This window comes from Equus quagga, chromosome 5, assembly GCF_021613505.1.
Source record: "Equus quagga isolate Etosha38 chromosome 5, UCLA_HA_Equagga_1.0, whole genome shotgun sequence".
Lineage (NCBI taxonomy): Eukaryota > Metazoa > Chordata > Mammalia > Perissodactyla > Equidae > Equus > Equus quagga.
In genome coordinates, this window is record NC_060271.1 from 49803224 (window position 1) to 49820415 (window position 17192).

Here is a 17192-nt window from a genome sequence, read left to right on the forward strand (position 1 = left end):
TATGGTTAGAGTGCCCCAGCGGGGCCTCCTACATCACGCAGGGTTGGGCCCCACCGCTGGGTCAGCAGGACCCGGTGGGGCCAAGAATGCGCATTTCTAACAAGTTCCCCTGGGAGGCCAGGACCACACTTTGGGAGCCGCGGGTGTACCGTATGAGGCGTGAGCAGTCCCTGCTCTGGACCATCGCTGCCTGGGTTTAAAATCCTGTTTAACGTGGACGCGTTATCAAGCCTCAGTTTCCTCACCTGCCAGACGTGAGGCAGTTGTGTGGCCGGAGTGAGCTGAGGCCCAGGGTGAGCCGCCGCAGTGCTGTTAGTGCCACCTGGCCCGTCCACGTAACCCTCAGGAGACACGGCAAAGCACCGCACAGTTACTTTTCAAATGGAGTAAGAATCATTCTAGTTTCCAGCCCCTCCAAGGAACGTGAGGGAAAGCAGAGGACGGCGTTGGGTTCCTATTGGTCCTGCCTTTGGGCCTTGTCACCGCTGATGAAAGCAGAGGCATGTGGAACTCGGGGCGGGCCTGGGACTCGGCCGTAGCACCCGTGAGTTCGTGAAAGCAGGAACCCTCCCCCGGTTTGCTTTCTCTCCTGAGAACATCACATCCTCTCAACCAACGGGGTTGACATATCCGTGCACAAAAGGCTGTGAAGGCTGAAAGCACGAAGCAAGAGTAAATGACGACTCCTCCCTAACCAGAGAGGACCCGGTGCTCTGCCGCCCGGCGCTCAGGCGCCCTCCTCGCCCGCCTGTGGCTTGCGGGCCGGAAAGCGGCAGGTTGCAGGACGCGAGCAGCCTTCCCCGCCCTTGGCCACCTCCAATGCCATCGCTGTTTGTGCCCTGACAAGTCGATGGCAGTTATTTTTCCGTTAAAGAGCAAGACCCACTGGCTGCAACCGGAGTCTCCGGTGTTCTTCCCTCCCGCGTCCTGAGAGCGGCGCTCAGGGCCGCCGCCCGCAGGCACCTGCGCGGTAAGGGCCCGGGCGCGTGGGGCGACACAGGGAGACGGCGTGTGCCGGCAGATTTGGGTCTCATTACGAGTTCCACTCTGGAAAGTTGCTTCGTCCCTCAGTTTCCTCAACCGTACCATGGGGCGCCTGTCTCTGAGGCTGCGCGAGGACGCGCCGAGGGTGTCCGCGGGCGCCCCGGCCCTCCGCGCTGGGGAAGCCGCAGCCCCAGGTGAGCCCGCTCCGCCTCCGGCTGCCCCTGCGCTTCCTCGGCTCGGCTGGGACCCCGGCCCGCCAGAACCGCTCCCACACAGTGCTGGAGGGTGGATGAGACGGGCTGGGCATGGCCCCTGGCAACTGTTCCATCGGCAGGTTTTCATTGTTACTCGTCAGTGACTACGACCCCTGCGTCAAGTCCGAGATGGACTTGCCCTTTGGAGAAGTCCACTCTGTGAGTAGGAGTGCTGCGGCATACTTCCGTCCAGATGCCACATGTGGTGTCACTCAAATGTGAAGGCTTGCCCTCCCCAAATGCCAGTTTCCAGCTGTTTCTAACAGTGTTTCTCAAATGTGAAAGCGCACACACATCACCAGGAGCGCTATTAAGAGACAGATCCTGATGCAGCAGGCCTGGGGTAGGGCGGGAGATGCGTTTCTTAGCAAGCTCCCGGGACCCCACTTGGAGCATCCAGGTTCTAACGGCTCCGCCAATTGTTCCAGCCTCTACCACCAGGGGGCGCTCAGCAAAAGCAACAGCCTCGGGGCACCTGATCGACAGCTGCAAGGATCAACAAATAAATCATTGCTAAAAATTCAAACAGCGTGCCCTCTGTAGAAGAGAATCCCAGTCTCTGATACGTACCGACATACTGATAAATTGTGAACTGACAAACTGCAAAGGCCCAGTAAAGCGGCTCATCGCCTTAAATAGCGGTAGAACTACCTTTAGCTCTATGGCGCGGTTCTCCAGGTCCTCCTGGGGGAGGTGCCCGCACACCCGGCAGAGCGCCCGCCTCCCGGTGCTGCTCTCCCGAGGCATCGCGGCCTCAGTGCAGCCCGGAGCAGGCAGACCCAGACCCCACTTGCTTTCCTTTTAATATAGAGCTTGTGTGGAAATTTCTGGGGCTACAGCTTTCACCGTCCTTCCTTTACCCCTCTTATAAAATACTTCATCTTTGCTTATTCAAAGCTGGGCTCCAGTGCGTTAGGGAAGGTAAGATGGATCAATCGTTGACCACCTAACAGAAGCAACAATGAGAAACACTTTCGTCAGCTATTCATTCCAAGGAGGCCAAATGAACCAGAACTACACGGCATGTGTTGGAACAGAGGGAAACCTCCCAGACGCCAAATATTTTTGCGAGTGCTGAGTTAATCCCCGTTAGACTAGAGCAGAACCTGGAACAGGAGAAGGTGCTGTGCAGGGTCCTGGTGGCGATGGCATGCTGTCCTGAGGGCACCTGCCCGCAGAGATGGGCTTCTACTCCATGCAGCCTTCCTGCCCACCTTCCCTCTCACCCTCAGATGTGCCCACGACAGAATGCTTTTCTGATCAGCTCCGGGCTCAGTGAGCAGCCAGAGAATGTCCTGCCCGGCACCTCCAGCCCAGGGCTGTCCAGTTGACATTTGCTGGAGATTGCTTGAGACGAAAACGTCTAGCAAGTCAGGGTGGAGGAACAGCCCAGCTTGCCACCTGACCGAGGGCAGGCGGCACCCACTTGGCGTAGTAGATGTGTGTTACTGACTTTGTCTCCCTGCGAGCATTGTTCCATGAGGTCATTGTGTAACCAGCCCCGCCAGTGGGTGCAAAGGCATTTCATATGTCCATGTCCTGTTAGGCTGCTCTCATTGTCCCCCTCCAGGCCACAGGCCTGGGCGTATTTGTATCCCGAGCCCCAAGCCCTGTCACCCTGCCTCAGCCACAAGCCCCGGCAGAGCAGGACAAGAAGAGACAGAGATGACAAACGTCCACAAACTGAACCTATGAATATTGTTCTCCTGGCAACGTAGCTTAAGCTCCCTTGAGCCCCTCACCAAACAGATCAGCCTCGTTTTCAGTGTCTGGTTTGCTTTTAAAAAAGAGATCAGGTTCTGCTTGAGCTATGCCCCATGTCCTTTTTTCTCCCATCACTGGATGAAGTGTGATAGGCTGCCCCCAGCACAGGGCAAGTGGGTCTCGAGACCCGCAGCCAGCTCATGGCAGAGGCTCTCAAACGGCCGCCCAGGCCGGAGCAGTAAGAGGCTGCCGCCCACTCTGAGCAGCTGTGGTGAGACTGGCTCCTTCTCCTGAGGGGCTTGCACCTTGCCACCAGCACGTTCCCCCATGGGCCACTGGTTCTGAGGCCAGGTGAGACAGCTCCATTAAAAAGCAGAGATTGACCATAAGTTTGGGGTGGGAGGCAGGCTAAGGCTTCTGTTTATCCTCCAGAAAGGCAAAGAAACCTGTCTCTGGGCTCTGGACACCAGCAGGGAACCACAGGTGTGGGGAGTCGTCATTCCTCCCCAGCCACCCACCACGGCCCACGTCCTGCGTCCTTGCTCCCTGTCCCATCACCGGCCGCCATTCCAGAAAGAAGAAGTGAGGCCCAGGGACACGAGCTTGGCGGGCTGGGGTACAGGACGTGCCCGCCTCTGTTCTGAGCAGGTCACCTCCAGGGTCTCCGTTGATTGAAGGCACCACGGGCTGGCCTGTTGCCGGTGCGCATCCACCCCTCAGCACCCCTCTCTTTTGGTGGAAGAGCTGAGAAGCATCCCAGTGACCAGCAGTTGAGAAGAAAGAAGGAAGGAGGTGGGAATCACAGAACTCATGGTGCCCCACAGAGGGAAGGGACTGCCCGTCCATCATGTGCTGGCCTGGGTCGGACCCATTCCCACATTTGAGGCAACACTGAAGGTGACAGAGAGCAGGCTGAGGGGCAAAGGCCAAGAGCTCAGAGAAGTAGTCCCTGGGCTCCAGAAGCACAGATCTCCAGAGAGGAGACATGCTGTCTTTAAGAGCTCTGACTAAGCAAGTGCTATGTTTTCAGCAACATGGAAACTGCTCCAAGTTTGGGCTGAAAGGGCAACAGGATGGTGCCAGTGGCCTCCTTGGGCTCCCAGGTCAGCCTGTGCCCTGGGGGTATTGAGGAGGGCATAAGGAGGTGGGCTGTCGCCTCCAGAGCCTGCGTCTTTGCCCATCAGCCAGCAGATGACATTGCTCACGCACTAGCATGTCTATGCCGAGCCGTGGGCTGGCCCTGAGCTGTGCGGCACCTCCCAGAAGTACAGTCACCCCGAGCAGCAAGGCCTCAGCCTGTGCGTTCCCACCACAGCCCCGCCATGGTTCACCTGTAGGGTATGCTATTGTGTCACACAGTGGAAGGATCACCAGTTTGTGACCCTGCTCCCCTGTGACCTTCTCTACTTGCTGGACACAGACAGAGGATAGCTCAGCAGGACTTTCGTGGTCACCGCAAGCAATTTAGACATACCGCTCACAGAGCAGGCGTCTGCGTTTCTCCCGAGAACCTTCTCTTAAAGAAAACATCCCGGTTTCTCACGGAAGCCTCGCTGGGGGCTGACCTGGGTCCAGTGAGGATGCATCCCTCCTTGCTGGGCTGGCTGGGGGGCCAACAGTGCTGATTCCAGGGAGGCACTTACCTGTCCTTGCTCAGAAGCCAGTTGCCCACAGGGCACAGCCACTTCGTGAAGATTCCAGAACTGGTAGAGACCAAGCAAGACAAAGAACCTTATTTGAAACATGACCTTTTGTGTGTGTGTGTGTGTGTGTGTGTGAGGCAGATTGTCCCTGAGCTAACATCTGTGCCAGTCTTCCTCTATTTTATGTGGGACGCAGCCACAGCGTGGATTGACGAGTGGTGCTAGGTCGGCGCCCAGGGTCCAAACCTGCAAACCCCATGCCACTGAAACAGAGCATGCGCACCTAACCAGTAGGCCATCGGGCAGGCCCACGTGATCATTTTTATTAATTGCAAAACTAAAGTCTGGCCTAAAGGAAGGTTAACCATCAGGATGTCATCTTTTCTGTGGCAGAACATTTCTGTTTGTTTGTTTAAACTGAACAATTCCTTAGTGAATCAGCCTTCATGTCACCCCTGCTAAGTGACACTTTTTACACAGAAGGGGAGTTTTATGGATCACAGTTTTGAGGGAAGGCAAAGCTCATCTCCGCTCTTAAAACAATTTGGTCATTTAATATTTAAAAAATGTATCATAGGAAAAATCCTAGAGGAAAATACACCAAAATGTCAACTTCAGACTGTGAAGCTGTGGGTGATTTTTTTACTTCTTTCTTTTCCAATTTTTTCCAGATTTTTAATAATGAGCATAAATTACTTTTATAACTAGAAAAAGTTTTAAAAACACATCCCTGGGCCAGCCCTGGCTGCCTAGTGGTTGAGTTCAGCACGCTCCACTTCGGTGGCCTGGGTTTGGTTCCCGGGCACAGGCCTGCACCACCCATTTATCAGTGGCCATGCTGTGATGGTGGCTCACATACAAAAAGAGGAAGACTGGCAACAGTTGTTAGCTCAGGGTGAGTCTTCCTTAGCACAAAAATAAAATAAAAAAATAAAAATACATCCCTGGTCTATGTAATTGAGAAACTACTCAAGTATTATTTTCCCCCAATGATATTTTTGTATACACACCCTTTTCTCCTCTCTCTGGACTGCATATATGTCATCTCATTTATAGGAAAATTGAGTTGGTGAGGTTTGCAAACTCTCCGGCACCTAGTCTTTAGTTTTAGCAGAATTGTCTATCAGATGTGTCTTCTTATTTAAAGAACAACCACCCTTGAGAATGCTTTTTAGGGATTATTAAATACTCTAAGAAATTAAAATGTTTCCCCTTCCCACATCCCCAGCTCATTCGTAATCCAGACCTCCAGGTCGCTTAGCTCTGTTGCTGCATCGTATGCTTCAGTCTTGGAAGGTGGGGCTGGAGAAGGTCATTTTGAGGAAAGCACGGTGACTTTGTTCTCTCTGCAGGCACGGGAGCCACCTCGGGAGTTTCTGCCAACTCCCCCAGCACCTCTGGCAGCACCCTCCCTCCTTTCCAGCGCGCCCATAAAGGTACGGAGCATACAGTGGTGTGATGTTCTGGAGGCCGCCAGCTAGGAGGAAGGGGGCTGGGACAAAAGTGAAGAGGGAGAGAGGTGATCATCAGCAACGGCTGCAGAGCCTCCCGCCTCATCTCACTCCCCGCCTGTGATTTAGTCATGCGCGGCGCCCCAGTGGGTGGGAGATAGTAGTTGTCTCTGCAAGGAGAGGCACTGCTCACCCCGTGGGTGTCCAGGGCCCATTAGCATGCGGTGGCAGTGTTCTCATGATTCACATTCCCCGTGCTCAGGGCGCCAGTGGTGAGGGTGGGAGGGGAGACCAGCTTCCTGGGCTTTGGTCAGGCCTGACATCCACAGCAATTCTGTTGCTGGCTTTCAAATAAACCTGCTGATCTCGACACTTGAATATTCATTTCTAATAACTACATTTCACTCCCTAACCCCTTAGGGATGGAAAGGGTTGAGGGCCTCAAGGTCCACGGGTTCTCAGAGCAAGACCTCACTTCGGCTCGCCCTCCCTCTCGCACTGTTTAGTGCGGGCCGTGATCTGAGCATGTTTAAGGCCTGGATCTCGGAGAGGCTCTGGTACCCTCACGATCCCTTGTGTGCTCAGTAGCCCAGCCTCGGCATCGCCCCACACCTGCCCCTCCTGCAGCTGCACACAGCGCGTCAGGACGGAAGACTCTGCTAGAGCACGTGGATCTCACTTGCCCCAGGCCCGGGGAAGCAGCACACAACACAGAGAATGTTAAACCATTTGTATTACCCATGCCCAGCATCCAAAGGCTGAAACTCCCCAAATGACAGCCTGAGGCCAGTTTTCCTGCAGACACACCTCACCTGGGAGGGCGGACAGCTGTGCAAACCGGTGGCCCTTTGGCGCTACCACCTTGGCGCCTCCTTTCCAAACCAGGCTGCAGCCTCCCTCAGACAGTCCAGGTGCCTTAGATGCTGTCCCCGTCCCATTTGGGTGCTGGGTAACCTGGATCCCGCCTCACAAGAACCAGGATCCTGATTGCTTATGTCCGAGAATTAGAACAAGTGTCAGGGTGTTTTACATTCAACAGCAGGCAGCATCAGAGAGCTGAGCAAAATGCTGGGAAGAGGCTGTGTGGTGTGGGCAGTGGAGGAGAGGCGCGCCAGCCTCCACGCCGCCTGTGCCCAGGACTGGGATTAGTACGCTGAGGTTGAAAATGCAGGAGACATAAAATACAGCCAAACCGGGAATAAAATCTTGAGCCCTCGGAGGTGACATTTACTTGGAAACGACTTGGATGGAAGTGTCTTCAGGACACTTTTTTTCCTGGGCCTTTCTTCTTCTCCACATCCCACCTCCCCCAGGTCCCAAAGTGGCAGAACCAAAAACAAGCTCCCCAGGCACAGCCAGCACCCTGAACCTGGCGTTCTGGAGAGGTCTGGGTCCGCCTCGGTCACTGCCTTCTCTCCCCGACTCCAGCAGAGCTCTCGAGCCAAGGACACCTGGCCACGGCCCTGATCATTGCCATGTCCACCATCTTCATCATGGCCATTGCCATTGTTCTCATCATCATGTTCTACATCATGAAGACAAAGCCTTCTGCCCCAGGTGACCACTCCCCAGTGCCCCACCCCCTCCCCCTCCCCCTGGACAGCTCCGTCAACTTACCCAGTCGGTGGGCCTGGCTACTCACACCCTTCTCTTTCTCCAACCAGCCTGCTGCACCAGCCAGCCCGTGAAGACTGTGGAAGCCCAAGTGAGCAAGGAAGAGGAGAAGACAGAGGCCCCAGGTCTGCAGACGGAGCCCCCATGAGCACGGCTGTCCACGTGCAGGGTGGATGTCACCTGCCCCTCTCACCACTGCCCCAGCAGCCTGCTCCTCACTGCTTAGGTTCTTGTGCCGCTTAGAACAGAGGCCGCAGGAAGGTGTTGGCGCACCCGCATTGCGCTAATCCTAGGGCAGTGTGGTTTAGCCACCGGGCGGGTCTGCTAGGGAGGAAGCGAGCAGGGGGAGGACAAGCTCAGAGCTGGAGCCCGCTCTAACTCCTCCCTCCCCAATCTTCCCATTTACCTGCAGACAGTGTGGTGATTTTCTCTGAGAAGGACGAATTCGAGAAGCTGACGGCAGCACCAGCAAAGACGGCCAAGAGGTAAGTCAAGCTGAGGCAGCCACTTGGCCGTAGCGTGGGTGGCCCCCAGCCCCAGGCTGAAGTCTGGGGTCCTCATGGGGTCCTGAGCAGGAGGGGAGCTGGGCATGCCAGGCCAGGAGTGCAGCGAGACACCTGGCCACTGCCTGGAGGCCGTGCTGGGGACGGCTGCAGAAGGAGCACCGGGCCTCGGCCGGCCGGCGGTGTAAAGGGCAGTGGTCAGTGGGACAGGCGTGCTTCCTTCTCACTAGCTCTTGGGTGGGGAGAGAGGCAGGCCCGCCAGCTCCCACGGAGGCCCTGAGACTAGAGGGCTTTGCCCATCGATTTGGTTTTCTTTGTGACCTCCTGCCTCTAGCATTGTGTTTGAGTGTGGCTTCCTAAGTGTATCCCACTTACCAGCAAATACGATTCTTTACAAGGGGAAAACGTCTTCAGCCAAACAGCAGAAAGCAAGCAGGATGCCTATGAAAAAAGATGCTGTTTTTCATGTATTTGAAATGATTTGGACAGTTTAAGCTGTAACCCACAGTGCCTAGGTCTACAGACCCTGGCAGTGAGCCCACCTGCCTTCTTGTGAGATTTCCCAAAGCCCCTCGCATGGCCTGCTGAGGCCCCCACCCCTGACGCACACGTTCCAGCCAGGTCACCCCTAGTCAAGAGGGGGCTCTCCAGGCAAGGCTCCGTTCGGCATTGTTCTCATTATCCCAGAGAGCCTGCAGGGTTGGGGCCGGCCACGTAAGCTTGTTTGCTGACTGAAGACACACAGGTGAACTTGGTGCTCATCTGCACTAAATACAGGGAGCTGTAACATGTTCAGGAAACCTCTGCTGAGCCAGGTGAGGGTGGAGAGGTGAGCAGTTGCCGGCCCCACCGCTGGCGGCTCCGCACCCTGACGAGCTTGCAGGGCACCCTGTGAATCCCCTCGCAGCACCTGTCGGCTGCCCTGCACCCCGGTCCCTCATTCAGAAGGGAGCAGAGAGCGGAGCTGTCTTTCTCATCTTGTGTCCGTGCCCACGAGCTGCTAAGTAAGAACTTGAGGAACAAGTCACAGCATCCCGATGGTCTCTGCCGCTGGGAGGACACGTCGGGGCTGCCCCTTCCCAGGCACCCTTGAGGACCGCCCTCTTGTTTCCACAGCGAGAACGACGCCTCATCGGAGAATGAGCAGCTGCTGAGCCGCAGCCTGGACAGCGACGAGGAGCCCGCCTCCGACAAGCAGGGCCCCCCTGAGCTGTGCCTTTTGTCGCTGGTCCACTTGGCCAGAGAGAAGTCGGCCACCACCAAGTCGGCTGGGGTGAGGCTCTGGCGTGCCCTCCACGCGTTCACGGTGCAGGGGACAGGTCGCAGCCACGCCGCCCAGCCGGCCTGTCTTACCCACCTGGCTCTGCCGCGAGCGAGGGGCTTCTCCCACAAGCTCAGGCCAGGAAACCGAGAGGAGGTGACAGGTTTAAAACAAGATATTGAAAAACAGCAAACAGTTCTTTTATTATATGGCTTTATAGAAGAAAATGAAAAATAAGCAAAGAGAAGAAGTTAAAATTACTTGGAATATCATAGGACAGGAAAAACTTTTGTAAACATACTGATGTATAGCCAAGCAGACAAATACATACATGTATGTTTTATATATAAATAAACATAACATATATTTTATATATAAATAAACAATATATTTCAAAACAACTATATAGATAGATAGATACAGATAGCATGCATTTTTTGCGTAAAAATGGTCCACATGGTTTGTGACCTAAGCAGGCCATGGTGGGGGCGTGGGTGGAGATTGGCACAGCCCTGCCCCAGGCAGCCTGAGAATCTATCTTGTGGTTCACTGGCAGCCTGGTCCAACCCTCAGGTCAGCTATGTTTCTAGGCAACACTGCTCAAAGTAAACGCGTCCCTGATTGGGAGGACAGATCTGCTGTGGGTCCTGACGGGGACACCATGCTCTGGGCTGCCCAGTTCAGCGACCTCTGTAGTGGGGCCTGTCACTTGCAGGGGCCCTGGAGGCCTGTGAGTTGTTACGAGAGATACTGGCTCTGGCGGGGCGTGGGACCTTTCATCTGGGGCTACTTCAGCCCCCGCCCATCGTGGGCCTCCTCTCCTTGCACCGAGCCGCGTGCTCTGGGGAGAAGAGAGCACCCGCCCAGCTCTGTGGACCGCTGCGTCAACAGCTGCAATACCCCAGGCTGCCCGCTGGCAAGCTGCGTCCCCTGCATTCATCCTTCCAGATAGGCTGGTGCCAGGAGTGGCCACTGGCTGTCTTGTGAGTCTGAAAGGCCAGCGGAGCCTGAGAAGCAGCCCCAGTGGGCTCTGAGAGCATTTGAGGTGGATACCCAAGGAGAAGGCTTTGTCCCTGCGACTCGGGTGGGATGCTCCTGTGAGGACTCAGTGCAACATCCTGATTGGAAATCACGGAGAAGTTCCCTCTGCCCACACTGAGATGGAGGATTTGGTTCTTTTTCCGAAAATTAACATTCTCTTAACTTTTTTCGTAGATTCAAAGTCGAAGAAAAAAGATATTGGATGTGTATGCCAATGTGTGTGGAGTGGTGGAAGGTAAGCACTCAAGGACCACTGGGCAGACACTCCCCCTGGACTTTCCCCAAGGACCTTCTCAATGGTCAGCAGGGGGAAGGAGGCCCTGACGGAGCCTGAGGCTCCTGTGAGGGACCCAGAAAGCCTCTAAATTACCTTCTCATTCACTCAGGAGGTAAAAACCCTCATCCCCGAGTTCCAGGACTTTCCCTGGCTTCCTCAGGCGTCTGGGTTCCGTCTCACTCACCTCTCTCCATGGACTCCCCCGTCTGGCCCGGGGGGGTGGGAGTGGAGCCTGGTGCCTGCTCCTTCCTCCCCTTGGGCCGAGCCCAGCACCCTGAGCCTGTAGCAGGCTTGCTGGTTGGGTGCTGTCTTGCCAAGAAATAACTACTGAGGATGAGTTCCAGCGGCCAGGAGCTCCACTCAGTGGCCTGCTGAAAGGTGGCTGCCCTCCATAATTGCTCGTGCCCCAGGGTCAGCCCGCCTGACCAGCCTGGCATGACTGGGGCCGTCAGCTGCCTGGCGGAGGAGCATCTGAGATTGGCATTCTGTCACCCAGAAAGCTCTCTGTTCCAAAAGATGTCTCTGCTCAAAGAGCCTACACCCCAGGGACAGTGCTTTTCAAATTAATTTTAGGAACCCCACAGGAAAGAGCAGCCCCTCCAGTGAGACCGGGCGGGTGAAGATCTTGAAGCCCTGTGCACTCAGCCACCCAGGGCCGAGCCCCTGGGTTATGGCCCCAAGGGGGTGCTCACACAGCTAAAGCCCAGAGCCTTGGCCTAGGTGTGCCTCGCCCTGGGTGAGTGGTAGAACCCCCTGGAGAGCCTTGTACCCTCTCTCTCTGCCCAGCCCACACCGCCTGCCCCGAGATCCTGATCTAATTAGTCTGAGTGAGTCCCAGGCATCAGTGTTTTCTGGTTTTTGTTTTATTTTGTTTTCTTCTCTTTTGGTGAGGAAGATTAGCCCTGAGGTAACATCTGTGCCCGTCTTCTATTTTGTATGTGGGTCACCGCTACAGCATGGCTGCCAAGTGGTATGTGTCCACGCCCGGAATCCGAACCTGCGAACCTGGGCTACAAAGTGGAGTCCACCAAACTTAACCACTGTGCCACGGGGCCAGCCCCCTGTTTTGTTTTTATTTTTTTATTTTATTTTTTAAAGATTGGCACCTGAGCTTAACAACTGTTGCCAATCTTCTTCTTTTTTTTTTAAAGATTGATACCTGAGCTAACAACTGCTGCCAATCTTTTTTTTTTTTCTGCTTTTTCTCCCCAAATCCCCCAAGTACATAGTTGTTTATTTTAGTTGTGGGTCCTTCTAGTTGTGGCACGTTGGACGCTGCCTCAACGTGGCCCAATGAGCAGTGCCATGTCCGTGCCCAGGATCTGAACCAGAGAAACCCTGGGCTGCCGAAGTGGAGCACGTGAACTTAACCACTCGGCCACAAGGCCGGCCCCTTGTTTTGTTTTTAATTAAACTTTTTCTTTTGAGATCATTGTAGATTCACATGCAGTGGTAAGAGACAATACAGAGAGACCCTACATACCCTTTACCCAGTTTCTCCCAATGGTTACGTCTTGCCTAACCATCCCTAGAAGTCACAACCAGGACACTGACATTGATACAGTGAGGACAGAGCCCATTTCCATCACCACAAGGATGCTCAACTTCCCTGAGCCCCTGGCAGCCACTAATCTGTTCTTCAATTCTATAATTTTATCACCTCAAGAATGTTAGTGGAATCATGCAGTGTGTAACCCCTTGCAAATGGCTTTTCGCACTCAGCATAATTCCCTGGAGATTCATCCAGGCTGTCACATGTAATGTAGTTTGTCCCTTTTTATCCCTGAGTAGTAGTCCGTGTTAAGGATGTACCACAATTTGTTTAATCAGTCATCCATTTAAGAACATCTTGGTTGCTTCCAGTTTGGGGCCGTCATGAACAAAGCTGCTATAAATATTTATGTATAGGTTTTTGTGTGAACATAAGTCATCATTTCTCTGGGATAAGTGCCCAGGAGTGAAATTGTTGGGTCGTATGGTAGTTGCACGTTTAGTGTTTTAAAAAACTGCCGAACTGTTTTCCAGAATGGCTGTACCATTTGTATTCCCATCAGCAAGTATGAATGATTCAGTTTCTCCACATCCTCCCCCGCATTTGGTGGTGTTACTATTTTTTATTTTAGTCATTCTGAGAGGTGTATTTTGATATCTCGTTGTTTTAATTCGCATCTCCCTAATGTTTGCACATCTTTCCATGTGGTTATTTGCCATCTGTATGTCCTCTTTGGTGAACTGTGTCTTCATATCCTTTGCCCATTTTCCAATTGGACACATTTTCCAATTGTGAGATGATTTTTTTGCTGTTGAGTTTTGAGTTTGTTTAATATATGTTCTAAATCGTAGTCCTTTGATGGATGTGTGGTTTGTAAATATTTTCTTTACTTTGTAGCTCATCTTTTCATTCTCTTAATAGGGTCTTTCAAGAGCAAAATTTTAAATTTTGAGTCAAATACGTCAAGTTTTCCTTTTATAAATTATGTTTGTAGTATCAAGGCTAAGATCCCTTTGCCTAGCCCGAGATCCCAAAGATTTCCTCCTATGATCTTTTTTCTAAGTTTTATAGTTTTTGTTTTACATTCGAGCCCACGATCAGTTGGAGTCAATTTTTATATAAGACACGAGACTTAGGCCGAAGCTCATGTTTTTTGCCTGTAGATGTCCAATGGCTCCAGCACCATTTGCTGAAAAGGATGTCTTTCCTCCACCGAATTGCTTTAAAAAATCACCTTGAGCATGTTTGTGTGGGTCTGTTTTCTGGGTTCTCAGTTCTGTGGCATTGATCTATGTGTCTGTCCCTCTGCAGGTACCAAATAGTCTTGACTCCCATAGCTATATAATAAGTCTTGAAATAAGATAGACTGATTGCCCACTTTACTCTTTTTTTTCAAAATTGTTTTAGCTATTCTAGTTTCTTTGCCTTTCCATATAAATTTTAGAACGATTGTCCCTATATCTATGAAATATCTTCCTGGGATTTTGATAGCAATTTCATCAATTGAATTTTGATAGGAATTGTATACCAAGGTTTGTGGAGATTTGACATCTTTACTATGTTGAGTTTTCTAATCCATGAAAAATGTATGTCTCTTCATTTATTTAGATTTCCTTGGATTTTTTTCATCAGCATTATGTCATTTTCAGAACACAAATCTTATACATATTTTGCTAGATTTATACCTCATTTCATTTATTTTTTGATTGATTGTGAGTGATATTTTATTTGAATTTCAATGTCTTTATATTGATTGCTAGTATATAGAAATATAATTTATTTTTGTATTTGTCTTGTATCCTGTGACCTTGCTGAACTCACTTATAAGGTCTGGGAGTTTTCTTGTGGATCCTTTGAGATTTTCCACCTGGATAGTCACATCTGCTGATAGGAACAGTTTCATTTCTTCCTTTCCAGTCCGTATGCCTTGTCTTGCCTTATTGCACTGTCTATAACTCCCAGCACTGTGTTGAATAAGAGTGATGAGAATGGAAATCCTTGCCTTATTCCTGATTTGAAGGGAAAGCATTCAGTTTTTCATCATTAAGTATAATGTTAGGTCTAGGTTTTTTGTAAATGATTTACATTAGTTTTGTGAATAGATTACATTAATTCTTAAATATTGAACCAGCCTTGCATCCCGGAATAAAGTCCACTTGTCATGGTATATAATTCGTTTTATATATTGTTGAATTCTCTTTGCTAATATTTTGTTAAGGATTTTGCACCTGTATTCATGAGGGATATTGGTCTGTAGTTTTCTTTTTTTGTACTGTCTTTATCTGGTTTTGATATCAAGTTAACACTAGCTTCACAGAATAAGTTGGAGAGTGTTTGCTCCTTTTCTGTTTTCCGGGAGAGACTATGTAGACTTGACATTAATTCTTTGAATGTTTGGCAGAGTTCTCCAGTGAAACTATGTGGGCCTGGAGATTTCTTTTTTGGGAATTTTTAAAGCTACAAATTCCATTTCTTTAATAGTTATAAGGCTATTCAAATGATCTAGTTCATATTGGGTGAGTTGTGGTAATTTGAGCTTTTTTGAGGTATTGTTCTGTTTCATCTAAGTTGTCAGATTTGTGTATGTAGAGTTGCTCATCGTCTTCCCGTATGATCTGTTTGATGTCTGTGGAGTCTGCAGTGCCATCCCCTTCTTCATTGCTTGATAGTGATAATTTGTCTTTGTTTTTACTCTGTCAATATTACTAGAAATTTGTCCATTTTATTGATCTTTTCAAAGAACTCTTTTCTCATTCACCTTTATTGGTTTTCTCTTTTCAATTTCATTGATTACTGCTATTTTCTTTACTATATCCTTCCTTCTGTTTACTTTGAGTTTATTTTGCTAAGCTTTTTCTAGGTGCTTGAGATGGGAGCTTAGATTATTGATTTGAGACTTTTCTTCTTTTGTAATGTATTTATGATGTAAATATCCCTCTCAGGATTACTTCAGCTGTGTCCTATAAATTTTGATATGTTTCATTCATTTTTTTTAAACTTTTTTTTTTAAGATTTTATCTTTTTCCTTTGTCTCCCCAAAGCCCCCTGGTACATAGTTGTATATTCTTCATTGTGGGTCCTTCCAGTTGTGGCATGTGGGATGCTGCCTCAGCGTGGTTTTGATGAGCAGTGCCATGTCCATGCCCAGGATTCGAACCAACGAAACACTGGGTCGCCTGCAGCGGAGCACGCGAACTTAACCACTCGGCCAAGGGGCCAGCCCCTGTTTCATTCATTTTTAAAATTTCCTTTGAGATTTCCTCTATGACCCGTGGATTATTTAGAAGTGTGTTGTTTAGTCCTCATACCACACCAAAGGCATCACCAGTGGTGCAAGACAGAGGCCTGCTGAGTAGTGGAGCTCCCACAATGCAGTGGGAGGCCAGCACTGTAGAGTTACTCCCAGGGCCAGTGGCTGCCGGTGACTCCTCCCTGCCTGGGAAGCACCAACAGCCTTTGGTTCCGGAAACACCCATAAGGAGGAGATAATCCCACATCTTTCTTCCCTCCACCCACACACACAAAACAGAAAGGAAAATCAAGGGAACTGGTGGGAAATTAATAAAGGTCTCTAGAAGCAATTTGAAAATAGACCGTGTCTTTAAATGCATTAACTCCAGGGGGAAATAAATGTAATGAACCAAATTCAATCCCTGCCCCCTAAAATAAATAAATAAATAAAGTGTGTTTAGTTTCCAAATATGAGAAGATTTTTCTCTTTCTCTTGTTGATTTATAGCTTGATTTCATTGTGGTAAGAAAATATACTCTATACAATTTCAATTCTTTTAAATTCTTCTGTTGAGGTTTAAGGCCTGCACTTAAAAGTTCTGTTACTGTTGGGTGTGGTGTTGTACAGACGTTGGTTGGATTCTGTTGGTTGGTGGTGGTGCTAATTTCCTCCTGGTTGTTTTCCCGGTTCCTGCGGGAGAGGTGTTGAGGCCTCAGACTGTAACTGGGGTTTGTTTCTCCCTCAGTTCTGTTTCTGTCATGTATTTTGGAGCTCTGCTGTTTGCTGCATACATACTTAGGAATGCTACTTCTTCTTGGTGGATTGACCCTTTTATCATTACATAAATGTCCCTCTCTGTCTCTGGCAGTTTCCTTTGTTCTGAAGTCTACTTTATCTGAGTTGATGGCCACTTCTGCTTTCCTTTTATTAATTTTATTTCCTTCTACATGATATATCTTTTTCCATTCTTTTACTTTCAACCTGCCTATATCATTGTAATTTCACATGACTTTCTTATAGCCAGCATAAAATTGGGTCATTTTTCTAAATCCACTCTGCCAACCTCTGTCTCTTAATTGGTATTTATACCATTTACGTATAATGAAGCTATTCATTTGATAGAGTTTATGATTATTTTATTTTTTGCTTATTGTTTGTTGTCTCTCTTTTTCATTTCTCTGTTTTCTTTTTTTAATTATTATTATTTTTAATTGAGTTAATGATAGGTTACAATCTTGTGAAATTTCAGTTGTACATTATTGTCTGTCAGTCGTGTTACAGGTGCACCACTTCACCCTTTGTGCCCACCCTCCGCCCCACCTTCCCCCTGGTAGCCACTAATCTGTTCTCTTTGTCCACATGTTTAAATTCCTCATATGAGTGGAGTCCTACAGAGATTGTCCTTCTCTGTCTGGCTTATTTCACTTAACAGAATTCCCTCAAGGTCCATCCATGTTATTGCAAATGGGAAGATTTTGTTCTTTTTTATGGCTCAGTAATATTCCATTGTGTATATATACCCCACATCTTCTTTATCCAATCATGTGTTGATGGGTACTTAGGTTGCTTCCACATCTTGGCTATTGTAAATAGTGCTGCAATGAACATTGGGGTGCATGGGACTTTTGGAATTGCTGACTTCAAGCTCTTTGAATAGATACCCAGTAGTGGGATAGCTGGGTCATATGGTAGTTCTATTTTTAATTTTTTGAGGAATCTCCATTCTGTTTCCCATAG

At 49.9% G+C, this 17192-nt stretch overlaps 1 protein-coding gene across 2 annotated transcripts in view; it reads left to right on the forward strand.

The window, feature by feature from the left end:
* EDAR (ectodysplasin A receptor) overlaps positions 1-17192 on the forward strand; it is a 43974-nt gene that overhangs the window by 15793 nt on the left and 10989 nt on the right. Inside the window, exons 5-10 of one of the 2 annotated variants that reach the window (XM_046660444.1) lie at positions 5938-6021; positions 7465-7593; positions 7701-7775; positions 8063-8135; positions 9270-9426; positions 10630-10690. In XM_046660444.1, coding sequence (XP_046516400.1) covers positions 5938-6021; positions 7465-7593; positions 7701-7775; positions 8063-8135; positions 9270-9426; positions 10630-10690 — 579 coding nt within the window. The remainder of the gene's footprint in view (positions 1-5937; positions 6022-7464; positions 7594-7700; positions 7776-8062; positions 8136-9269; positions 9427-10629; positions 10691-17192) is intronic. The other variant, XM_046660445.1, reaches the window with a different exon arrangement.